General features: G+C 35.9%; 3 protein-coding genes and 1 long non-coding RNA gene across 24 annotated transcripts in view; 3 read left to right on the plus strand and 1 right to left on the minus strand.

Moving 5' to 3' along the window:
- The window catches only part of LOC126918690 (uncharacterized), a 37,398-nt gene extending 36,607 nt beyond the window's left edge, over positions 1-791 (plus strand). The window contains exon 14 of the mRNA XM_050726886.1: positions 195-791. Within this exon, the coding sequence (XP_050582843.1) occupies positions 195-362 (168 nt within the window). The 3' untranslated portion in view covers positions 363-791. The remainder of the gene's footprint in view (positions 1-194) is intronic.
- Positions 792-931: 140 nt separating this feature from the next.
- Positions 932-5,283, plus strand: LOC126918692 (uncharacterized). Its single transcript, XM_050726888.1, has 5 exons — positions 932-1,632; positions 1,770-2,003; positions 2,079-3,035; positions 3,461-4,084; positions 4,176-5,283. The coding sequence occupies exons 1-5, from the start codon at positions 1,277-1,279 to the stop codon at positions 4,837-4,839; spliced, it is 2,835 nt and encodes a 944-aa protein (XP_050582845.1). The 5' UTR covers positions 932-1,276; the 3' UTR covers positions 4,840-5,283.
- On the minus strand, positions 4,850-26,899 carry LOC126918686 (probable phospholipid-transporting ATPase IA). 21 transcript variants are annotated; one of them, XM_050726856.1, is made up of 23 exons: positions 18,766-18,921; positions 17,739-18,093; positions 14,252-14,490; positions 14,070-14,168; positions 13,890-14,000; positions 13,555-13,802; positions 13,200-13,480; positions 12,832-13,126; positions 12,526-12,755; positions 12,072-12,448; positions 11,856-11,993; positions 11,635-11,787; positions 11,363-11,560; positions 11,187-11,286; positions 10,872-11,116; positions 10,654-10,779; positions 10,433-10,573; positions 10,228-10,346; positions 10,021-10,155; positions 9,849-9,953; positions 7,453-7,550; positions 6,705-6,897; positions 4,850-5,129 (listed from the first exon to the last, which is right to left on the minus strand). In XM_050726856.1, the coding sequence occupies exons 1-22, from the start codon at positions 18,766-18,768 to the stop codon at positions 6,752-6,754; spliced, it is 3,942 nt and encodes a 1,313-aa protein (XP_050582813.1). In that variant the 5' UTR covers positions 18,769-18,921; the 3' UTR covers positions 4,850-5,129; positions 6,705-6,751. The 21 variants fall into 21 exon arrangements, 20 of the variants coding, with proteins under 20 accessions (XP_050582813.1, XP_050582820.1, XP_050582822.1 ...); XM_050726873.1 differs by lacking the exons at positions 4,850-5,129; positions 17,739-18,093; positions 18,766-18,921 and adding exons at positions 14,774-14,937; positions 15,732-15,847; positions 16,201-16,421 and having other exon boundaries at positions 5,300-6,897; XM_050726872.1 differs by lacking the exons at positions 4,850-5,129; positions 17,739-18,093; positions 18,766-18,921 and adding exons at positions 14,774-14,968; positions 15,732-15,847; positions 16,201-16,421 and having other exon boundaries at positions 5,300-6,897.
- LOC126918694 (uncharacterized) lies at positions 16,375-24,746 on the plus strand. The gene is made up of 2 exons (XR_007711412.1): positions 16,375-16,502; positions 16,570-24,746. It is a non-coding gene; the product is annotated as an uncharacterized LOC126918694 (long non-coding RNA).
- Positions 26,900-27,327: the final 428 nt, after the last annotated feature.

A 27,327-nucleotide genomic window follows, 5' to 3' on the forward strand; every position in this document is an offset into this window, starting at 1 on the left:
TTGGCTGATAAGCGCGATGCTTAGTATAAGTAGTCGATTAAGTCGCCAGGCACAAAACAACAGACGATAAAAGTATAAATTACGTTAATTACACGTTTGACGTTAACAGATGCGATTACAAAGCGACGAAGAACACGTTAAAGAAACGTGAAGTAGAGCAAACTTCGTAAAAACAATTGTTCGTTTTGTTTCAGGAGGCCCAGCCAAGTATTAAGCCAATCCCCGAAAACACAGTGGTGTCCAACAACGAGACAACGAACTCGGAACCGGGAAAATTGCCACAAAGCAACATCGAGAAGCTCGCGTCCGCTCTCAACAACAAAGTCACCATCAAAGTGAACCCCGAACATAATAATCGATAAAAAGTTAGCTTCCGTTCATAAAAGAAAAAAAAGCAAAAAGAAAAAAAAAAGAAAAAAAAAGTCGAAACGAACCGTTTTAGGAGTCCACCATGTACCTCTGCCACTTTGTACATTTTTGCACGCTCTTTGAACTTACATCGACTTTTTATTCTAGATGAAAGAGCGCTCCCCCTATTGGTGAGCTTCTTTTTTACGTCTTTTACCTGTATGTCTTTTTTTATATGTTATTTATTATCGTATTATAGCGTCTAAGGAATAAGAAACGGCTAAAGTACCCTTAATTAACCGAAATGACAGGCGCCGCGACACCTTTTACCACGTAGGCCCGAGTCTTTAAACAGAGTTCCCTCCGTCGCCGACTAATGTACAGGTCGTGAAACTCGATGGAGCCGTCGAACTGAAAAATAAAGACGATAATACCTAATGGAACCAGATCGTTTCTATATTTTTCCCCCTAGTAAAATAATCCTATTACTATATAAAAATGATAAAAACAGTAAAACCTCGATTGTCCAGACATTGGTCAGAGGAAGGTACGATTATTCGCAAAAAGGAATACAAAAACATGCCTGTTTCATTATGCGAATAGAATGTAATTGGTTCAAATATTCATTAATTCAGATAACCAAGGTTTTACTGTAGTTGAACGTTGATAATCTTCCGATTACTTCACTTTTATACAACTTCAAGCTTCCGATTCTATCGGTCTATTGGAATTTGGCACAATTACAAACTCCCCCTGACAGAAATTACGTCGTGATAACAGATTCGTTCAGAAGCGATTAACCTCTTGTGAACGAAGTCGTATTAATCGGACATCCTTTCAAGAAAATGTAAAGGCCGTGCTGAATCTCGTAGATGACTCGTTTAAACGATTCTACCTCCTGCGTTCTTCAAAAAAAAAATTCGGCTCTATGCAACCAGCATGTAAAATCAGATCTCGTCATCGAACGAGAAACTTGGAGCAAGAACAGAACAGAATTCAAAAGTTATTGGCTTCCGAGTACTCTGATTTCTCCGACGTCGTCCTCGTGGAATCTCCGTTTGCTGAAACCACCAGAAACGGTCATGGAATTCGACAAGTTTCACTTGGTCTCACGCCATCCAAGTTAATCGTGGCTGCTGACGTGTTCAAAGGAAACTCGCGGTTTTTCTGTCCGCGCACCCTCGATCCTACCATCGAGAGCTTCGAACTGATTTCTCTATATCCTCTACGATGCGTTAGTCTGAGCGTGTTCAACAGGAGACATCGCAAAACCTTGAAGGCAAGGTAGAAATTTGCTGAAAAATAAAAAGTCATGAAATAGAGATGCTCGATACAAATGAACTGCTTTCACAACTTTCTCTACTTTTCTTAACGAGATGATACTTATTAAATAGCGCTTTGACCGCTACTAATATCGTTAGATTCATCGATGGAAGAGTAAGCTATTACGAACTCGGCGGTATACAAGGAAGAAACATTTTCTGGAAGAAATGGTGCGAGCAAGTCGAAAGTTTGCTGGCGAACAAGACAAACGGAAGCTCGTTATCGGAAACGACCGCTGCAAGTTCAGCGAGCAGCTCGACTTTATACATCCTTTCTTCGGAGATCGAGCTTCGAAAAGATTTCAGAAAAGATGGAAGAAGAGCGGTGTGCAGGTGATCCTTTCGTTACTTGATATTTATCCATTTGTAAGAAATCTTCGTCGTAATACATTCTATAATTGGATACAGAGTATGGACTCACTATGGAGGCGCCGGTGATTATACACCTCCAACATGGCGTCACAAGGACTTATACCTCGGACCATCCTACAGCGAGCTGGTAGACGGTCAATACACTCCTGTTCCTATAAGATTCGCCGGTGCCAGTTTGGAAGACATTAAGGCCGAATTAAAAGATTTTTCTCCGGGCAAAATCGAGAAAGGGTCTCGTAGCTGGCCTACTTGTCGTTGCTTCGCGGAGAGACGCAAGAACGATGGTCTTTGCGACGTACTCTTTGTCAGAGATCACAATCGCAAATATTGCAATAAGACCAAATTCTACGCGACCTGTCAGACTTGTCCTCGTAATTTGCAAGCCAAGATATTCGAAGACAAAGTCAGGGAGAAACGGAACGTTTGGTACAACGAAGCTGTCGCGAAAGAAGAAGAATCGAAGAGTCCGAAGAAATGTCTCGCGCGAAGAATATCTCGATTTGGTTTTGGAGTTCCAGAGAAGTGTCATTCAGGGTTGGTTCTTGGTCCAATCCAAACGGATCCCGATTGCTTCCCTTTGCAATTGACCGTGCAGAATATTTACGTCCTCATGGAGAATGCTGTGAAGGTGTGGGAGGGCAAAGAAAGAGGTGAAAGAGGCGAGTCCTTGAAACATTCCAAACATTTTAGGAGATACGGTCTCTGTACTGCGCCCCATTTTCTTTACGCCCTTGGTCCCTGGTCGGTACAACCTGGAGAACGAACTACTCTTCAAGGTCGACGATCTTTCAGTCTGGTCACCATTCGTCGACAGCCCGTCGAGTCGGAACTGAAACTTCCTGTATCTCGTCGACAATTGGCAGCTAGTATTTCGTATACCGAACTTCAGTCTGGTAGATTTGGGTCGATCGGGACTACTGCGAAGGGACGAGTTGTGTTATTTTGGACACCAGAATACTGGTACCGACCCAGACCTGCTTCCGCCGCTTACAGGTAGTAACTAAAAAAAATATTGAATTAGAAAATCCATCTTATCAACACGCTTACCGCGAGACCTATATCAGATGCCTTTTCGCTCACGCGGCTCGTATTATTTTAAATTAAAATGGATAATAAGATACGTAATGAATTTTGTACTATTATTAGAGACCATGAATTTTTATGCATTTATGCAAAAATGCATAGAATATGCAAAGTAGAGTACTCGTTATGGCATTTGGTAGGTGAAACAAATTTTGTGTTTAAGTTCCACTTCCTTGGTCATATCTATAAAAATATAAATTTTCATAAGTATCCACAGTCATGTGTATTTTATATATTCATCATACGACAATTAGCGACAACAGACGTCACGAAAAGCCTTTTATCTGTCACCGGTGATCGTCATCGCGTTGAACGTGTTAATTGTATTGCGACAGGGAGCTGAGACTGCACTTGAACCATCTGAGAAATTTTCGCCAGGAGAAGGAACGACCGACCAGGAGGAAGCTGTTTAGGAGAAGAAAGAAGTGTCAGTGCGAAGATGATTCTACCATTGTTCCTGAGGAAAAACCCAGTTTCCTTGAACGAATCTTCTCTGGAAATGGATCCAAGAGAAGACAGAAATTCGAAAACAAGGAAAATAATACTACTGTTCAATTAAGAAGATTATTGAGAATGGACTTCAGAATAACAATTTGGGATATAAACAGCGACATTTTGGCGACGCAGCTAACACTCATAGATCGCGACCTCTTCGTCCGAATTCCCGCCGAGGAGATCGAGATCTTGGTCTTTCAAAGGAGCTCCAGGAACGCGCCTAATTTAGCAGCGTGGATAGCATTCAGTCATCGTGTTTCTTGTCTAATTGGAAGTGAAATTTTGGGCGTGAGAAAATTACCCATGAGAAGTAGAATTGTCGCGAGGCTCGTGAACGCCGCCAAAAAGTGCCTCGCTATGGGGAATTTTCACTCGTGCAGATCGATTTTGGCGGGATTGCAGTCGCCTCCGATTTTCAGATTGCGAACTACATGGGATTACTTGCGTATTCATCATGCGAATAGGTACATACGCACCAACATCGTGTACCTAAATAATTATCTTACTTTGTTACAAAGACTTCTGTCTGTTCAATTAAATGTTTTGATGATTTAGATACGAAGTGATGGAAAGACTTTGCAAGATTTACAAGAACCCGTGTGCTTTATCATACCGACGATCTTGGGCTAAAGTTGAAAAGAATCGACCTTGCATGCCGCACGTGGGTGACCTTTTGCTGAGACTTCTGCGATTAAATAATGCGAAATGCCATCAACAAGGCAATAGTATTATCCATACGAATGGTAGAATAAACCCTTCAAAGGATTTAGCTGCGACGTCTAACAGAAATAAGGATGTATCATTGGAAAGTAATCCGGATCTGAAACAGAAGCAAGGCTGTAGCAAGAATTTCCTCAATTCCGTTTTAAACAGGATAAGATATAAAAGGGATCAAAATACGATTTACGAGGAAAAGACAGATTTAACGTGGATGACGAGGCAACAGGATCTAGCGTGGAAATATTTCTATCGTTGGCACAACGCTGTTTTAAACAGTAAAATTCGTATCAAAGAGCAGAAGAGATTAAGGGATATGGATCCAAGGATGAAACGCGTGATCGAAGTTGCGACTTGGTTGTCGGATTGTCAGAAACGAGCTCAAGGATACGAATATCCGGTGCATTCGTTCACGAAGGAATTTTTATTGAAGAATCGATATAGGGAGGATCGGGAAAACTTCTTTATTAGTTTAAAATTGGAACCGGCAATGATAACTTGAACAAAAAAGATTAAAACGTCTAGCAGTTTATTGTCAATAATAAAAAGGGAAGACGAATAAGAAAAGGAGTTTTTCAGCGAATTAATATCACTCGAGTACTTATTTAATCTGAGTCGAGGTAGAATTGTAAATACGTTAAAAAAAAAAGGTTACATAAAATTTTTATAGTCGGTAGTAATTGTTAAGTCTTCCATATGAGTGGTCGAAGTTTTCAGTGCAATTTAAGTACTCCTCGGTCAATTCATCGGCATGATTAATCTCGTCATCGTCAATCAGGGGTATGGTGTATGCTATAATACAAAGATAGATTAAATAAAAAGAATAAGAGAAAGAAGAAGAACGAGAAAATTAAGTAAAATGTAAAAGAATTGTAGAAATTAAGTAAATTTATATATATAGATATATATATAGAGAGAGAGAGAAAGAGAGAGAGAGAGAGAGAGAGAGAGAGAGAGAGAAAGAGAGAGAGAAATATATACATTTTATATACATAGCTTACTGATACAATATATCTACATGTGCTTTGTACTTACATATTTATATTATACTATCATTTTAATAAAAATTTCAAATCCACTTATACATACATATAGTCGAACCAATTATTCAAATGTTTCTCTAACAATTGTCATAAGTTTGAAAAATTGAACAATTGCAACAATATAAACAATATTTCTGAATTATGTTCTTTTTATTCTGAATATAATCATATATGTATACTATATCCTGAATATAATGTACACAAAATTGTTGCTATACATGTGCACATATCGTTTCTTTAATAATAAGTTTAATAATAAATTTATCAGTCGTAAACATAAAAAAAAGTGTTTATAATGGCCGGAAGAGTAAATCTCTGAATGGAAACACACTTACATCAAATTCTTTTGACTAGATAACAACGCAACTATCGTATATATAATCGCAAAATATGTATATTAAAGTTGATTTAACAATGAACAAAAAAAAAAAAAAAAGGAACGAATCGAATGAACGAATAACGTGGAATCCAGTGGGAACAATGTTCTTTTAACATCTAAATCACGACAATCGACAGAACGCTAGTTAGTCCTTTTACACGATAAACATTTCAAAGGATAATTCTTCGAATACTTTCTTATTCATATACTTTTTGTTTTGACAGTACATATTTAGAATATACGTTTTACTTATGTTCGCAATCGAAAGTCAAACTCTCTGTATCGCCTTACGTATCGCCAGTCGCACAAACAAATCTTTCTTTCCATTTACAATAATTATTCGTTTCTTAAATTCATCGAATTCCACAAAAAAAAAAAAACTACGTTCCCGTTGAACTACAAAAACGGAATATACATTCAGAGTGCGTAATGATTCTCTTAAGATTTAGATCTAGCGTAAAATGAGTTTAGAAATGCACCGCATTTAAATGCACAAGACAAAAACGATGATTATAAGAAGTACGAGATCTTACAAGACGAGATTTGAGGTATATAATAGATATAGTAAATCTCAGAGGGTATCAAAAACAATTATGTAGGGCGTAGGACACCTATAGGGTTTCTCTTTGTCTTTCTTTCTTAGTCGTACACGATCTTAATAATTTAAGAAAACAGGGGATACATCTTTTTAGAATTGTCGTTTGATAGTCTTTCTAATACTATTAGTTACAAGGCCCGTCATCGAAAATCGTAACATCTCCCTTTTGCAAGGAAAGAACAAGCGAAATATCGAATCAATTGTGAAACACAATAGACAGGCGTTACGTAGGGCTTGGCGAGTACCAAATTCCCAGAAAAACTTCCTTTTTCTTCCCTTTCTTCTTTTTTTCTTTTCGTTTTTTTTTCTTTTTTTCTATTTTTGATTTCGTTAATCGAAAAAAGTACCTATAGAATATACATCTGTGTAGTTTCTCTAGCTAGAAGAATTAAGATCACATGCCGCCAGGTTTCGGAAGATTTGTATCGTAAGCTCTGATTACGTCCGTCTGTGTCACCGAGCCTCCTTCCTCTTGAGAGAATGCAAATCCATCTGCATCGCGCAGCATGTGCAACAACAAAGATCGTAGCCTATTAATCTCTGTTATTACAACATTAAATTAATTAACATACATGCACTATCTACAGGAAAATGTTAGACTTATTTATAATCGATGTTGGTTTACAGTCTTGCAGAATAAGTTCTATCTTTTTTACGATTTTAGAAAGATTCTTAAACTACAAGTTAAGACATCGTTGCGTAAGACAACGAGTTACTCGAGACAAGTACCAGTTACTCTAACAATTAAAGATTAGTGAAAGTACAAGTTTTGTTAGAATAATGTTGTTAGTGCAGCTTGTAGCTTGATAATAATACAGCGCATATACACTGTTAAAACGTATCTAGGTGCGAATATTGTGGAAGATTGCTTATTTCGAAGAAAATTTTTTTATATTAAATAGGCAAAAGTCGTGAATAACAAAGCGTGTGCACTTAAGTAAATATATTTGTTAGTAACGAGTAAAGAAAATACTACAAACGGCGAGCTTAGAAGACAAAGAATTTGTACAAAAGGACCATCGTTCTGACTGCCCTTGTTTTTCTTTTATTTCTGCTTTTCTTGATTGCAGGCCGTCGTTAGATAAAACAACTTACGTGATAGTTCCACATCGGTATTAACTCTGGAGGCGGCGTTTGATCGCCTGGTGAAAACACTTTTTACGTTTTTCAATAGCCGTGCCGTCTCCGTCAATCTGGAAAGCCGTGCATTCAAAATTGTTTTAGAAACACTCGTTTGTCTATTGGTCGTCCTCATCCTTATATTTCAAATTCTTTTCCCACAATAATGATATGTCTCGCGTGTAGCCTTCTCTTCACCGGCTACCTAATAGTCACTTATCTAGATTGATTCATGCGGTGCTAGAAATACTATCAGTTGGCGATACAGATCTTTCTGTTCATAATTCTTCTAATCGATGCTCTATTATCTTTAAGAGTTCTATTTAAATATTCCTTGATGCTTTTTATTACAACTTGGATACAAATCGTGTCCTTCGTAATATTATATTAATACAATTTAATTTTGATATATTAATGGGAATGTTCATACTATTAATTGATACACATATATGCCCTTAGGAATTTGAAAATTCGAATAAACACTGTGAATGAAACTAATTGAAATAGTAACAAAATAAAAAAATATTTACTAAGATCGTGATTTGTATCTATATATTCTACTAATTTCCATCCAACTAATTTCCAATATGATCTATTTCAATTTCTATCCTTACATGTTTCGATACAGAAAGAATGTAAAAATCGTATTAAATGGTGACTGTGATACACGTGCTAATATTATTCATACCGCGGTGCCCTTGCAAGTGAACCGTTGAACGATCATGCAGTTTGGTTAATCAGCAGTGCTTTCGCCTGAAAGTGTAGAATTACAGGAACACTACGGAGTTACGTACATACTACTGGGGGTACTTACACCTCGCGAGCTCGGCGATGGCATGCACAGGCCTTCACGGGATACCGCGAATAAAACATACCAGAAAACCGCATTAACAAACAGAATACTTGCTTCATACCGATGGGTTTTTTCAAGTGATTTGCCAAACTAGATTACTACCAGAATTAGTTTACTTTCGAAACAACCACTTGTCCGTATTACTTACAATATCTTTTATTGCATATTATTTCAATGCAACTTTATTCTTGTGAACCCAATTAGTATCCAAGTGCTAAACGATTGAAAATAAAATAAAAAGAAATAAATAATTAAAGTTTCTCTACGTTCGTATGCTACGATACTTCGAAAAATCTTTGGTCTTCGATGCTACTATTTACGCGTACGAAGTATAATCACCAATCTATACTGTAAATCGCTCGAAATAAATTTGAAAAATTGTAGTATTAAAACAGAATAAAGTATGAAATTAAATACAGATGAAGATGACAATTAACCATACGAGCAAACAGAGATACAATTAATGAAATGCCTCAGCTTCCTTTTTGCTCCTATACCATATTGCATAAGTATACATAATGATTCTATTTCTACTAGGTAGAAAGTAAAGAAAACATTATCAATCTTATTTATATGCAGATATGTAATAGACTTTATACTACATTTGTATTAAAGAACAATACAAATTCATAGTAAATAGTCTCTGTATAATGTTTAATACAATAAAAAAAAAAGTAAACACGTACAGTATTAGACGGTAGACGATACTAGGTAGGAATAGGTAAGGTATATAAAAAATATGAGGATGCTTACTGATCTTACAGTGGACGGGAATTTGTAGAAAATCTTTAGGAACATGGAATACGGAATGGTGCACTTGAAACATGCCCTGTATGATGAGTGAACCACAGATCACGCGCTGCGCGCGCAATTGGGAAGATTTTGATCTTATTTCGCCTTCGTGGCGACCAAATCGAGGTCCAACATCGAATTAACCATCGCCTCCTCGAATACGACTTCGATCTCCTGTTGCAATTTTCATTTTTCTACTCAATTGAGACAATTAAATGTTAAAAATATAATTGTTATAAAGAAATCCTACTATAGTAAAACATCGGAAAGTTGTTCGGCCTTTGGAAAAAAAATACTATTATGAAAACAAATCGTAAACACCATTTTTAACAAGATTGATACTGTATATCGCTATATGCATGCATCTCTAAGTGATTTGTTAGTTCTGAAAGTTATATAGGAATTGTCATCGATAAAAATGAATATTATTCTAGTGTGAATGTGGTTTGTTAAAATGTTACATTCAATAAGCCATGCATATTGAACATTAATAAGTAATTTTGTTTTTGTTACTCTACCAATTTTTCATGCAAGGTACATATACTGCTATGTATCTAAATGTATGTGAATTTTTAACCCCATACGAAAAAATATTATTGATAAGTTACCAATATGAATTACTAAAAGCATATGCCTTTGTTTCGTGACGGTTTTTCAATTCTGAGTCGCTATAATAATTCTGAATTTCTATAATGTATATTAAAAAGATATAAAAAAAAAAACTTACGAGCTTCTGTAGTCATGACTGTTGAATATATCCCCGGGGTCTGATTTTCGAATCTCATTTTCTCTAGCTGCCGCAGTTACGGACTTCCAAATTGTATTCTTTACTCTGTAACAGGATATACTTCAAACACGTGTAATTAACGTATTATGATAATTATTGGATATATACTTACGCCTTAACTGTTACATCCACAAGTAGCACTGCTGCTGGTATAAGTACCAAACCCAGCCAGAATACAGGTGAAGAAAACAGCATTCTATCGTTGCCCAACATCACTGCACCCACGTTTAAAACAGGCCAAAAATTACTGTAATTGAATTAATAAATGACTTCACTAATTTTTCATGTAAATAAAATACAGATATATTGCGTAACTTACCTATATATAAGAATAAACAAAAACCAAAGCATAATAGATCCCCATGTTGCCAAATGAGTGACCCACGTCCAAGAATTTATTATTAACCCTGCTTTTCCACATACTGTTACAACTACATACTATAAAAAAATAAAATATATTCTTTTTATAAAGAACTGATTTCATTTTGATAGCACAATAAAACAGTTATTAAATTAAAACATACAGTGTATACAAAATTCCCTAAAACAATGTATCCACCATCTCGGCCGTTTGCCCATATCACGCCTTCTTTTAGAGCCAGCAGCGATAACCAATAAAGAAGAGATGAATGTATTAAAGCATTTGCAATCCACATCCAAAATACCTATGTAACCAATGTCGAAATTGTACAAAATTGTTAACATAATGTCAAATATGACTAATACTATACAAAGAATACAATACCTTAAAATTAAACGACGATTCTCCAGTATTTTTTGTAGCATATAATCCTGGATGAGATAAATGAGTTTCCGCGGAACATACTTTATCAAAGAGACCCATAGCTAGTGGAGGAGCTGCTGTAAATACCTAATGTAAATAGTGTATATTGTAACATGTAGTATACAATAACTATATATTCTAGTAATTATATGATAGCACAATATGAGCCTATAACTTACAACATTGTAAAGACCAATTGACCATCGTTCGAAAAGGATTTGTCCGGACCAGCCGGAGTAAATAGCAAACCACAGTTCGATAACATACAAACAAATATTTTTGTAGAATGAGTACAATATTAATTTACACATTCTACTGTAATTCCATGAACCATGAACAAATAACAAACGTTTTAAAAAACGAAATTGCGCAATAGAATAGTCAGAAGCACAAGCTGCCTGAAGACCTTCAACTCCGGAAATTCCTAGAAATAATAAAAATTAGTAATATACATCTTTCTTGTTTGTCATGAAGTCAACGAATAAGTAACTTACCAACGCCGATATGTGCTTTCTGGATCATAGCTACATCATTTGCGCCATCTCCAATAGCAAGCGTTACAACCTTTTTGTTACTTGTTATCAAATCAACTACCTGAAAAACTTTATTACGTTATTGCTTTTGTTAAGAAACATCAAATAAAAATTAAATAAGTTCATAACAAGATCACCTCGGCTTTCTGCATTGGTGAAACTCTGCAACAAATAACAACTTTGCAAGATGAACATAAATCTAGAAAATCCATTCTAATATCACAGGATAATGCAAAATCTAAGGTATTTCCATCTATAATAAGAGCTACATCATTTTGACACTTTAGATCGATTCCAAAATCAAGACACCGCTGTATTATAACTTCCCTTGTTTTCTGTAATTAGATATTGATTTTAAAACTCTTTTCTAAGAAAATTAGAAAATATAGTGCTCTCAATCTTTTCTTACATCTAAAGATGATTCATTAATTATATATAATGGCATTCCATGCGTAATCAATTTACAAGAATAGCCAATATTTATGGCAGTTTCTTGTTTATCTCCAGTTAATACCCATACATTAATATCAGCTTGTAAAAGAGCTTGTATTGTTTCTGGTACCTATGACATTATGAATTCCCATCATTCATTTCTGAAAACATATATCGGAAAACAAACTACACACATACCTGATCTTGTAATTGATCTTCAATAGCAGTTGCCCCTAATAATCTTAATTTTGTTTCAATAAGGTTCGCAGCATTTTCGATCATACTTTCACGATTTCCTAAACTAATTGTCGCATTGTGATAAGTTTCACGCCACCACTATTAAAAAACGGTTCATGTCACAATTTTATTCAAGATGAGCAAGATGTAATTGAATTAACAATAAAGGGTACGCACTTGATAGAAATTATCAGGTATATCTGCAACGGCAAAACAAAGCGTTCTTAAACCTTCGGATGCAAATGCCTCCAAATGTTCCAAAGTTACGTCTCGGAAATCGTCCAAATTACTCTGTTCAAGGTCATTATTATCTAAGGGAGCTGGACATAATCTTTCGTAAATAACGGAATCAGCTCCTTTACAAAAAAGTTTGATTTTTCCGTCTGGTGTTTTGACAATTACGGACATCCTTTTTCTAGCAGAAGTAAATTCTATTACATTTAATATTTCATAACGAAGTCTTTCACCCAAAGCTATTATTTCCACATAAGCGGGCGTTCTAGTATCGAATACGTAATTAAATTTACGAGCTCCATCTACTAACGCCCTTTCATCTATTTAGATAATCGTGTATAAAATTAAACTATGAATAGTGCTTAAAGATATAAATACATTAATATAAATACATTACCTGGAGATGCAGCATGATAAATTACAGTTTCATCAATTTTTTCAGGAATAACAGTATGACACACTGAGAGCATAATCATAAATTCATGTACTACTTTTTCATGGTTTGCAGCCTTTTTATCAACAGGACGAGAAGAATCTTGTACTGATCTTCCTTCAACAATATCTCTAATTAGCTCACTATTAATACTAGTAGCGACTTCATTGCCATTTATATTTGGATTTGGCAAACTGTAAACAAATTTTTTTACTTAAAAACAAGTAAGTAAGATAAAAGGTAATAAATGAAATTACTTAAAACGCTTACTCATATAACTTGCCACCAACTGAACATCGTTTAAACTCCATTACATTTTTCGTAAGAGTTCCGGTTTTATCAGTAAAGACATAATTAACTATACCAAGTTCTTCATTAAGATTGCTTGTACGTGCCATTGCTGGTGTATCTGTTTCTGCATGGTACATTTCGATATCCATATTAATGAATGTGGCTTGAATAAATCTCACTACTTCCAATGTGACTTGCAACGAAATGGGTATTAAATTGTTAAATAAAATCATAAATGTTAAGAGATTAAAAGCAAAATTTTTAGTCATTTTCTCTGAAATAAATAAACAATTATTTAGTTTTGTGATCATCTCCGAGAAAGTTGAGAAGATAAGCCAATTTCTTACCTTGTAAACCTAAATACCACAGTCCATCACTATTAGCTTTGGTCCAAAGAATATTAAATATTGCAGATAATAGACACAACAAAAGAAGTATAAAGAATAACATGAGTATTTGTGTATTGGTCAGTCGATCCAAGGTCGACCTTTTTAAGGGTGCAGTTGTAGTATTGTTTTGCATAAGTTTTGTATCATGGCCTGTGTAAATTACTACACCAAACACCCACCGTGTGTTTCTTAGCATTGCACCACGAGGCAATACTTGATCAGGTCCCAAAGCTACAGGTCTAAAAAGTGAAATATACATTTCTTACATACAACTTCATAACATCTCTCAAATTTTTGTAAGAAACAACCGTACTGTTTATTTGTTTCTCGCAATACTCCATTAAACTCATACAATTGTCTGTTTGGTGGTTCACATTGAATATTTGCACGAAAATTCATTAATTCAACAGTATCTAAGAGACTGGCAGTGTCAGGATGGGCCTGCCGTATCTTCAAATTTGTTTCTCCATCCAAATTGGCAGTCTCTATGAAAGACATACCCTGTGGCTCCGATGATGATAATAAAATCAAATCAGCAGGGAAGAACTTGTTGTTGTGAACCTATGCATATTAAAGAAAGCGATTCTAGCAGGAATATGTTAATTATAAATCATTACCACATCCAACTTGGGAAAAATAGGATGCAACCTTAACCACATCACCAACAGCAATATTTCTCCATTGTATCCATTGCCAGTGGCCATCCCTCAAAACCTCCACTTCACGCATATTTATTTCATCATCTGCTCTATGCCTTTTCTACAAGTAACGATATTATAATATTTTATATTGGATAATAAAAATTAATTTATGATTAGGGATACTTACAATATCTTCGACTATCTCCTTTAATGCAGATACACTAAGAATAAAAATTAATGGAACCAAAGTTGTGTATCGACCTGTAGGTGATACATCCGGTATTTGCTAAAATTAAAAACAAGATAATGTGTAATAAAAAGTACCATATAAACGTTTGTTTAAGTACGTAAGATTTGTTTAATGATTACCTGCATGAGGGCGATGAATAGGAAGAAGCAATTACTATATCGACGAAATTGTTCGAAAAGAAACATAGGTATAAACGAAAGAAGTGAGTACTTTGCGGTACTAATGCGATTGTTGTTGTATTTTGCTGGCTGCTGGGGAGCATTTATGAAAACTACCCTTTCTTCACTACTATCATGTTGATACGCAGACCGCTGATCGTCACCTTGGGATGCACCATTTTCCGCCCTTATGGGACCAACTACGATAAAATATATATCATTTTATATTACTATGTTTTCTCTCATCGAAACATCTGCTTCAAAACTATAATAAACTAAATAAGTTACGATCGTTACATATGAAATAATTAATCAGTAATACGATATTACTTAATAATACATATTATGCTATTTATTAATATTTTATTAATTCGTTTTTATCGTTTTATAATATTACTTTGAAGGCATTTCTTATCTAACTATAATGTTCGCGTGTTTGATTGCAATCAACCACTTATATTTTTTCTGAATATGTTGACTTACGATTTTGAGCATACAAATAAAGATGAAACCGGGATCTGAGTTCGTTGAACCATTGTATTACTTTCGTACGAGCTATTTCCATGTTACTGGTTGCTAAATGAAATGTCTTTCACATTACTTCTCTTTGCCACACCGATCCATATTTATCGCGCGACAAGACAACACTATTACAAACACAATCTAATGTCTTTGACGCTGTGTTAATGATATAACATCAAACGATTTAAAATCAGTAACGTTTCACATCTCTTTTCGTTTAATTATATCGAAAAATAAATAATAATACACGAATTCAGACGTGTCTAGAGACGAGAGAGAACTTAGTGATTTCACTATGTTATTTAAGAAGAAAATGACGTAGTTCGGGACTCTATTATCATCTTGGAGGTTATAGCTGCATATCTAAAAAGTATTTCCGTAAAAAACTATTTTATCGCGGTCAATAAAAAGTAATATTGCCCAAGGAGAATTCATTTCAATGTCACTAACATTTTAATGATCATTAAATCTCCAACTTAACTCGTGTATGTTGATAATTTTAAAAATATTCTATACGTATAACTATATGTATTTGTATTATTTATATATACTATAAAATGGTGAAACAAAATGTTAAAAAATAATACAAAATCATCGTATTACTAACAAATATTTACTATATACTTATTGCAAAGCTGAAATTTAAACGACTTTGCATATAAAATGTATACATTTGTCGAATCTATTTTATAATTTAAATAAAATTTGTCAAAATCTCATTTCAAGGACAGCCGGTTATACCAATACTGTGAGCATCTTGATATGAGTATTATCACTTGTGTATATACATTGTGAATACCGAATATAGACATATTAGTCGTATCTGCTGCATCTAGATCGTATTACGCAAAACAAAAACTGCATAGTATCAAACTCGATACGTGGGTGTTAAATGATTATTCTTTGATAGTGTACATACATTATTCCACGACACGCGTGCACGCAAAATATTTGAGCTCGTATATCCCATAGTTTCTCAACACCAATCACGTAATAATTACTTCCGGCGATATATTATCCATTCGTACGTCACCACTACCAAAACAGTTGTGTAACAAGTAGTTGAATGTGATTAAAGTTGCAAATGAAAAAAGACAGCCTATTGCGAGACTACTAAATTGAATACAATCGATGACAATGGAGGAATAAGAAACATCAATAGGCACTGAATTTAAAGAATACAAATTAGACGTATCCTCTGTGATTATATTATTCGTTACTGATTAGAAAATAACGATCAAAATTGATATACGATTTTGACATTTTATTCAGCCGACTTGAAACTTGCTTAATCCATGAAAGAAAACAATATAGATAGCCAACATTCTGTGAAGATCTACGCACGTCTTCCTATAATAAAACTTCCTATGAAATGATAGTTAACGTACACCTGTCGAACACCTTTCTGCTCGAAATAACGATCGGTTAAACAAACTACATATCTGCGTCATCGTGGCGGAAGCTTCGCGCCTGTCGCCACACCCCTACCGATACAACGGAAATACGAATGTACGTGCAACGCGATCCTACGAACTAATCCACCTCTAACTGTTCTCTAAAACTCGCAGTACTTCTTGCAAAAATTCTCGAGTCGCGAGTTCGCGTAACCATGTCACGCCTGCAAATTTGCTCGGGAGACACTGATTCTAGTTCGTAGGTGGCACTGGTCATCAGCGACTTCTTTACCGAGGTATGTATATCCGGCCCATTAGATTGCCAATAGTTAGGTAATTTATGCGTGCAATTTATGTTACTAGTACGACTTCGTTTACGATCAACAACATTTAATTGTATTCCTATTCATACTAAAATTAAAAAATAAATAACGATGGATAAAAAATACTACTATAACTAAAGGAAACGAATAGGATGATTTTCAATATGAAAATAATATAATAGATAAATACGTTGATGAAATGTTCGAACGTATAAGATCGAAAACGTTGGCTTAAAACGTTGGATATTTGGATCGCTTAGAGACACAGGCTCTCAAGTGGTTTAGTACACTACTGACAAGGGGGTGTCCACAAAATGTGACAGCCCTGTACACGTGTTACCCTGAAAACGCATGCGCCTGCTACCGGCAACAAGTTGGCATCAGCACCGAGCTTCGCTCCACCAGTATTTTCCATGAATACGTAGACATGTACGTACGGTAAAGTTGCGTCAATATACAACGCCGATGCTCCGAGACTATAGGCCAAGGACATTTCCGCTGGGGTGGACTGGAGGTAGCTCCGCGCTACTGATGTTATACTTTATTGGACAATCCGTTCGCGCTATTTTAATGGAACAATATTACGATGTAAAATACAAAGAAAACGGGAAGCTCTTATTAGATTTTTCACTTTCTATAATATTTCAGAATGTATCTCGAATTAAACAATAGGAACGACAAGAATTATTCAGCGTGAATATTCTACAATATGTAGGATCTAAACACCGAATAAATTCTACTTCGAAAACTTAAAATTTAATTTCGCTACCGAATATTTACTGTCATTCAGTATTAGAGATTTCAATTTGCGGCTAGAAATCCTATCAACATATATCCTTTTGGCATGTATCTTTACGACCACAAAGAACAATACGACTTTGTGGCTAGCTATCATATTACGAGCTTATTTATAGCGTATTTATATTCATAGTATTGTGAATAACTAGACTCCGAATATTTTTTGTCAAGTCATTTTTTATCACGATTAAAAGAATAGAATCTGAATAGAGCTGTGTTTCATCTATTAAATGCTATAACGTCTGCTCTACTCTTGATATTCTGTATATTTCTTCATCTTACATATATTCTGCAGATGTTTGTACTTTTAAATTTTCCATAAATGCATAAACTGTATCCGCAGTCTATTAATAACAGAAAATCTTTCCACTCGCCAATTGCAGGAAATAACAGCCTGTGGACATGTTTTACCTTCGGAACTTGTTTCGTGCGCTCCAGCTTCCCGCAGTTCGATGTGTTCACGTGTTCTTCGGCTCCCAATCCCAGTCGTCAGAGAATCTATACGTAGGCCAATATTGTCGACGTTATCGATGTTGCCGAGATCGATGGGACTACCGATGATATATGGACCGGATTGTTGTTGGGCACCATCGTTGGTTTGGCCGCTCACGGATGAGGAACTGTTACGAACACCGCTGTTTTGTGGGGGTGTACCGTCCATATGAGGTATAGAAGAAAGATCCGGAGGTGTAAATGGACGTAACAAGCCAGGACTGGGAACCTGGGGGCTCCCCCTGGCAGTTGGTTGCATTGAACGCAGCGGGGCCTAAATCAGATCGAATTCATTAATGTAGCTAATGTTGGCTATCTTTAGTATTTAGCTTAAGGAGAAAAGTGTGTTAGACGTTTAGATGACTCGTTTATCGAAACGGTTATTAAGTCAGTAGGAAAATCGGGATTCGAATTTTTATGGTATGATTTTATGGTTTATCTAAATTTTGATTTTTATCTAACCGAGTATATTGTAGAATCTGTGGATCAACAAACGCCAACCATATTTTTAATATGATAAGTACTATCTGTTTATATATTAAATTATCCCAGATCAAATTATCACGATTCGTATCCCGATTCGATAATGCATTTTCTTCTCTTTGGTATGTAATAATAAGACGGACAGATACTTAAAGCTACGCAAACATATCTATTTTGAAAATAAAACGAGGCGTAGGTGAAGATTAAGATCAAGCGGTAAAATACGATCGTCTTTCGACGAACGTAATTTGCGATGATGTAATGCCGATGATGTTAAGAATATACAATGTAAAGACATACATATTGTAGAGGTACATATTGTAATAATTCGTCTAAATAAGAATACACGTACGAACAACATAAAATAATTCAGAACGTAATAAGAATTCGAAATGAGTTTGATCACTGTTTGAAAGTACTTTGTGGATGTTGAAAAATGGTAAGTCTGTGGATTCAACGATACCATTAAAAACAAAGGCAAATATTGATGTTCTGGGTGTGCACGAGACACAGTTCACGACACGAGCACTTTGCGACAATTTACGGTTATACGATGATAATTCATCGCGTTTGTATGGGTTACACATGTGGTTACAGTGTTACAATGTGAATCTATTAGAGCTCGATGTAAAAACTCGCTAGAAGAAACGAACATCATATCAGACGAAGACAGACAGGCAGTAGATATATTGTAAGAATACTTCTACTTATTTATACAATGAAACCAGATAACACGAAGAGGAATGTTCGTAGAAGTTTGCGTTGAATTTGTGCTTACACGAATCCTTACTGTTGGTCACGTACTGTTTTCAATGACACGATTATTCTCTAAATTAATTCATACACCCGATGTATTATTTATGAAGAGCTTTTTAGGAGAAGGTCCAGATATTAGCGTGCACTTATGTACTCACGATTTTCAATCGAGTAGGCCAAGGCGGATTTCTGGCGGCCGTCCTTCGACCCGTTTTATGGTTTTCGGCCGTCGAAACTTTGATTATATTTTATCAGGCTCCTACTGACGTAAGCTTACAAAAATAATTTATTTTTCTTTATCTTCATTGGAACGAATATGACCAGAAATGGTATTGACAACTTATCGGTATTATTCGTTTCTTATCTACTTTAGCAAGGCACTTCGATGCCACACTACGAACGTACTAACGCGATATGCGCTTCTAACAGCAAAGAAAAAATATAACATGGGACTCTTCGTCGCCCGTGTAACGAATCTCTATGTCAGAGTTTCAGTTTCGTCACGCTCGCTTGTTCAACGTCGGGAATCAAGATTCAGTAGTAAACGTGGTTCTCTGGCCAGACGAGTTGTACAACAGGTATCGCAATTCTCCTGCGACAGAGTAGAATATTCGAAACAGCTCTAAGAACAAATTCACGACGGAAATAGATCCAGCTTGCGCTCATACCGCAGGAAAAGGAATCAACGCGACGAACGACACACGATCACTTTATATTTTCGTTCTTTCGTTTCTTTTCTTTTTTTTGTTTCTTCTTTTTCTTTTTCTGTAACGAGGAAACAATTGATCTACACTGAAGCGTCCCTTTGCGTGTCGACGAAAAGAACACCTTGTCAATAACGCGATGTAACGAGCACTGTGTGAAAAATACGTTTGCACTCCGTAAAGTCTCTGCCACGCGAGGTTTCGATATTCTTCCCTGAATGACGATCAATCATAGCCACGTACAAACGCCGGCATCAAGTGGATTAGGACGTGTGAAAATTTTTGGCTGCGTTGATCAACCATAGCACGAAACTACCGATTATCAGGAGCCATGTTTCGCAATTGTTCTCTATGATCTTTGATATCAAACATTTACGTCAAAAACTGAAGTTAAATAGCGACTAATCAATGAAGCGAAATACCGTAGTTTCGACCGAACGTGAAAATTACAGGAAAATACTTAATCAAGGTTTCTCGTATTATTATAAACACAAATCGGCAACGTCTAATAATGACACAGAATAACACAAGATGTGCAACTACTCGAGCAATTCACGAGGTCTATGTAATCAAGATCAACGCAATCATGCTGCAACGTATCATTTGGTGATATCGGGTGTAAAATGAAATCCACGAACAATCGATAGATATGGTCTGATGATATGGCGAAACCAGGCAAGAAAATCGAAAATTTTCGAAGGACGACCAAACACTCGTGGAAAATATTTTCTTGACGTGGTCGGTTCTCATAAAATTCTCGTTTCAGATAGAAATCTCACCGCCAAGAGGCACCATGGTATTTAGAAAATTTTACGCTGATAAGTTTCACGCAATGTGTCGACTTCGTACACTTTTGCTGCCTGCGGTCTAATATTTTACATATAAAAATCGTTCGATATTTTATCACGTCGATCTTGTGATTTTTTACAGTTGAAATCTCCTCAAGTTGATAACGAGCTCTTGAAAACGAATATAGTCCGATAACTCATTCTGACAACTTGTTCACTATCACGTTTAAAATCTGTGAAATTTTCTCTGCGTACGATAAAGCACTGAATGTAATATTCTGCACTATCACCGATGTGTTACAGTATTCGAAAAAGATAAAATTACGTTTTGAAGTGTAATTCCACGACGCGATTAACCAGTGAACGCCGCGCGCCAGATAACGGTAATTAATTCGTGATTAGTTTAATAAGCATGTTTTGGACAGGCAATGGCAAGAAACAGTCGAACGGTGTAACGTGCACCCGACGATATCCGTTCATTAACTCTTCCATCTCTCTCGTTATCCCTGAAAACAACACGCGTACACGTGTACTACTTCTTCGTCTCCCTTCTTGGACGCGGGTTTTCATGTCGACGGAACGACGTACACTATTACCTGACAGACGCGTCGGCTCTCGTCTCTCCCTGATATAAACCGCCTACGATCTTCTGCGCGTGCCACTTGCTCGCTTAGACTTAGTCACCATTCGATCGACGAATTAGGCCATAAAATCGTTCCATAAAATCATTGCCTGTTCTGAGAAAGTTTTATCGTACTTTTAAGAAATTGCTCGTCTTAATTAATTTCATCGAATTGATCAATAATAACAAACGATTAAATCGAATGGATAGAATCAACGAAATATATTGTATTATTACGATGTTAGAAAGTAGCCTGATAGTACAAACAGGTTGAGGGAGTGGTTTCCATTACGTGGAGGATCGTGCGGAAGTGAATTAAGCGATCTACGTCAGACTACTATTCCTCGCACGCCTCTTTGTGTTTGAACTATTAGAAGTTGATCATTACCAGTAATTAGATAGAATGGGCGAAATTGATCTCATAATGTCGTAGAGATAGAGTTTAGTAGTATAGGAAAGTTAGAAGCAGTTTTTGTATTAGAATTTCTATAAGAAGAGGACTTAACTGTCGTGTCTGACTACCGTTGCTTATTCTACTTAAGGCGATCAAACTTACAACAAACTATCCATCAATTTATACGTTGCAGATTGCTGAAATTACGTTCTATGAAATGCTGAAATACGAAGGGAATACTATACCTTTGTACATGATAGAAAACAGCAAATACAAAAAATTAAGTCGCAATGCCGAAATAAACAGGTTGGTAAATAAGAGGCAATAGGGAACGAGATGTATCAAAAGTAATGAGATACGTATACACGTTGTTATTGCGTTATTACCATACGCTACTTATCGTGGCGCGTTCGCGTTATTATTGATAAAATGCAAAATCCACGCGTATATTTGATAAATACATCGACGTTCCACGAAGATTTTCATCGAATAAAACCAAGGTCTTTTCGCATAACAAATTGTAGAATAAATTGTATAATAAACGGTATGATACCGATGTTAAAAAAGGAGAGGAAGAATATACTAATAAGGAATGCGATAGCATTTATAATAGGAACAAATCGATATCTCGATTGAAATAAATTGATCGAAGAGTCGGCGAATAATTGAATTTTATCGATTTCACATAATTACATAGGCATATACTAGTGACCAGGCTCGAGTCACGGGTCACGAGACGTAAAAACATAGTCAATTCTTATCTAAGTCCCGTTATTACCAAGGACCGCCCTTTAGCGGAAGTGGGTTGCCAGGATTTGCAAAGGACGTTACACTTTCGAACTATTCACCGAAATGTTAATCCCCAAGAGAGCTTTTATACGCATCGATTTTCACTCGACTGTACACGTTTTCCGCGTATAAGTGTTTCTCATCTTTCGTCCAGCGTGTTGCCGTATTATCGTTGGCTTTCTATCTACGCCAATGATGATGCAGCCAGGCATATTGAATTTCGCGGGAAATTCCATTTATAATCGTAAACGTTCTGTCTTCTCGTATATCGAACAAATACATCAAAGAAACCCATATCGATCTGAATGGTTATGAAAGGAGGGAAAAAAAAAACGTGACAAATGACGAAACAATTTTTCCATTCGATGAAATCTATTTGAAATCAGATACAAACACGATGTAGCTGAAACATGCTAAGATGGTGGGTTATAATAAAAAAGATCGCATGATCCGTGTAATTGGCTTATGGGTGCAACCGTGTTTTTCGAGACGGAAATAAAAGCGGATAAGTCGGGGGAATGCCATAACAAGGAGGAGCGGCCCTTCCCATCTCCCACTGATCATCTACTGTATGTGTATACCGAGAGATATATTGGCACGTCTATTTACGAAGCCAACTTTCATGTTTGCGATCGTTGACGGCGTTGATTCCGTCGATAGGACACACGTGACGCCACACCCTCAAAATGAGCTCCTATGTCCTTCCTCTAGCACGGAATTGGGAAATGAATTAAGGAAGAAAGCAGACAAACCGCACACAGCATAACCGACAACAGGAACGATTTTTCTGATGAATTTATATGAGAGGATCGTGCACAGGTCACTTACTTCGCGTGCAAATGGAACAATGGAAGCGGAACCCCACTCGTTTTTAATATTTTACGCCGCAATCGAAGGAGGAATCTCATCGAGCGCCACGACCAGATATCGTGCAACGCAAGATCTAATGATATCACAAATAACAGAACTAGAGTATAATCATGCTAGCACGGTCAGTCATTTGTCAGAAATCCATCGTTTATATCTTCGACTGTTGTTTCCACCGATGTTGTCTAATGAAAAATCATTATCAGCAGGAAGTTTATGTCTTCGCGTTACGTAAATTATACATATATCTGTGTAAGATGTATTAGAGAAAATTTTCCCAATGCCATATTTATAACAGAAATATGAAAACTAACAGCTTGATTGCAACATCAAAGATATATATATATATAAAAATATGTATGTATATATATATATATGTGATTATCAAGACACGATATTGCAGCATTTTCACTGCCAGCGTTATGACCAGCGAATATAATGTTAGGAACATTCCAACGCTGGTGAACTGCATTTTAATCACGCGTGTAGGCAACTATCCAAATCACGTTTGTAATTGGCACTGACTGAACCTTCTAGTTGTCAGCGTGATCAAGTATCTACAAACTGCTTTGAAACAGGTTGTCTTTGGAAACATCTGTTCCGCACACGTGATAGAAACGACGCTTGTTCCATTACGAATACCGAGCTACCTGTTGATATGAATATAAATTCTAAATTTGATGTCGAAAATAATACCGATATTACCGAATCGACCGTGAAGATTAATTTCATATTCGTTAATGATTGCGTTCTCGTGGATACATTTGTAACGAATATTCGATAATAGCCAAGAACTTCATTATTCCAATTCGAAAGTCGTGGACTTCTTTTCGAACTAGTTGAAATAATACGATCAATTGGCTAGACTAGATTTAAATACCATCCAACAGGAAATGACTACTCTATTGGGGGTGGAGATTTTTAGCCAAGAGGAATTTTGTCAGACTGACATGTGTTCGTGAAAAGCTATTCTTCTCAGAAATAACTTTGTGAAATCGGGACGAAAACGTAATGAAAACCTGGCCGACGTTCAGCAACATATGCGGTTCACGTGAGAGGAGATTTGTTCCGCGTTTTTCAGCTCAGTTAAACAAAGTGCACGCGTTTCGTTGGTCGATCGTTAAAATCGAACAGTTGCAACAATAATCGGTCTCGAACGATTTTAAAATACATTTTACCTGTAGAAATAAATAAAACTAACTATTAAATACCAAAATTTGATTTGTTTAAACGAGGTTCAACACCTAAAGATAGCCACGAAAATCAATTAGAAATGTATTTTAATAATCAAATGAATTCGAGTTCCATATAAAAATCAATGTAGGATTAGAGGATTTAAGTGAAATACATTTCGCAATTTCTTACAATTACGAGGCTTTGCCCTAATCTTACTCATGCTACAAGAATTCTCTTCTCAATCACGCCGCATCTTCAACAATGAAATTACTAGAATGATCAAAATAACCAATTTGTAACTTTTTATATAAATTTGAAGTATTAATAAATATTGTTTTGTTCCCTGTACTATGTTCCTTTATATATCTTCCAGTCTTTCAGGACTTTCACAGTTCTCTTATCAGAAGGCGGAATGAATTTCCCAATTCATGATCATAACCCTCAGGAATCATAGCGCTAGTCTTCGAATATATATTTCAAATAAATGATACTCGATAGCCGGATGATTTCCAAACATCAGCCATCATCCGTCACTTCATCTCAAAAACATCCTTCTCAGTCAAAAGCAAAATAGCGTGGAGCAAATTGCCTTCGTGGTTTATTGCTAATATAAAATTCTAAAAATCGCTCTGCACTGGCTATTAATACTCTAACAAGGACAAATACTGATGTTGTGGAATCTTTCAGTATTACGTATCACTGGTAATTTGACCGCTTATATCACTTATCTTACATACACCCACGCGGATTCAGAGGGATCCTCTATCAATGTCTCTTTGGGGACTCAAAAGTGCAAGCGCTACTGCTAGGCCATCAACAAATGATATCATCGAGCCTTCCGTTTAGTATTAACACGCTAACCGTGTTATCGATCATTCAGGGTGAAATTATTACAAGGCCACCAGTCGATATTGTTGAATGAAAGAAACGAAACGTATCGACTTTTCATACATTAGAACATATGTACCGGCTATCGCGCGACAATTCGCATATAGTTGTACATTGTTTGACGAGTGCCTCACAAGTGCACACTACTGCACACGTGTGAAATGCAAACAACAGCGAATGCATAAAGACGTTGCACAGTTCGGTTAGGTCACCCAGATCGATGCATTATGCAACAAGTAGTCAAACTGAAGTGCAACGTTCAGCCTATTCGCGCGAAAATTCTATAAATGTAGTTTACATACACCTATAACAATCTAGATCTAACATCGTCGATCGCGTCGATGATGTAAAAGCATAAAGCATCGATAAAATAGTTCTTATTGTTCTTTCGGGCGAACAACAGTTTCGTCCTTGTGTAATCGTTGAATCTAATCAGAAACGATGGGTGTACGCGACATGAACAAATTTTAATTTGAATTAAATGCAATTACGCCCCCAGCTTGAGTCATTCGAGTTGCGTTTCATCCACAGTTCATTCCGTAATGCGATAGATATGTAATATTTGATATTACATGTTGTATTAATAATTATATTAAATGTTGTATGCCTATTGTTTGTATGAAGAGAGTGATACCTTGAAATCTTGATAGCTTGAAAGGATGTTTCTATGAGATCATTCAATGAAAAATAACTTTATTTGACTATATATGACTAATATCACATTGTTATTGTATTTAAGAAATCCAATGAATTCTTAATTGGACGAGGCAAATAATTTATTAGCATTTTCTGTAATACATATTTGCTCTACCTAGTCAATACTTAATAATGAAAAAATCAAATTTTAAACGAGACATTTAACATGAATTAAAATGTGCATTAAAATGCAATGTAACTAAAATAGGCTGATAATTTATATTTTAATATTACACGTATCAATAATTCTCACAACATTTGTACATAAATATTGGGTATTATACGTTTGTATTGTACTCTTAGTAGATATGTTCTATATGAATGTTAAGCGTTGATCGTACACAATATAACCTCTAATATTCTTTACACAACGTATTTGTGTCAATAAGAAAATGAAATGTCTAAGTGAATACTCACAGGTACTAAGCCGTGTGTCCGTATCTATAGTGCCGTACGCATGTTGCCAGCTTCTCAGCATTTCACACCGTTAAAAGATAAATCCAAGCAAACTCCAAGAAAATTACACAGCATACACTAACACATGAAAAGTAACCACTAATGCACACCCGTTTCACACCCGGGTAAGGTGGTACAAAAGAAAACGTAGAGTCCTGCACTTAGCCTGAACGAAAACATACGATATCTGAAAATAATCAACCGATCGTCAGCGCCGATATAACGGATTCTGTGTTCTGGTTACTTTCAATCTTTGACTTTCTCTTTCTTTTTGAAACGTTTCAAGGATCTGCACGAATCAGTTGCTCGCACACGATATTTCGAAGAAATGCAAGCCGCGGGAGCGACACTATCGAGATCTACGTCGTCTGTCATAGGCGCTACCTAGATTCTAAAGACTAGATGTAAAACACGTTGAAGTAACGTACATGTGACGGAATCGGTTATTTATTATTAACCCCCAGGCCATACATGCGAAACAGCGTCCCTATGTAAGTGTCATGGCGCCAAACGCTCTGAGTAATTCTCTTGTTATCGCCAGATGTCACTATATGTCAATGGGAGCGCTATCTATGGAGACTCATGTAACTAATATGCACCACGCTTTATTTGCGTATCGGTATTGCAGAATTTGGTGGAAATATTTTTTAAATTTGAACAATAGATGGTATCAACGTATAAAATATAAAATATTAATGCTCTGTAATTTGATAAATTTAATTGTTAAAGAAAGACAAAATATGATATAATTTAATTTTACTGTAACAACAAATATTACTAATAAATGTTTTATGTGAAAAAGAAACTATTTGTTTTTTGTTTTTACTACATATTAATTGTAAGTATGTATTGGTACCCGTTCTAAAATATAGTATAACAATTAAGAGAG

The sequence above is a fragment of the Bombus affinis genome, chromosome 7, assembly GCF_024516045.1.
Source record: "Bombus affinis isolate iyBomAffi1 chromosome 7, iyBomAffi1.2, whole genome shotgun sequence".
Classification (NCBI taxonomy): Eukaryota; Metazoa; Arthropoda; class Insecta; order Hymenoptera; family Apidae; genus Bombus; species Bombus affinis.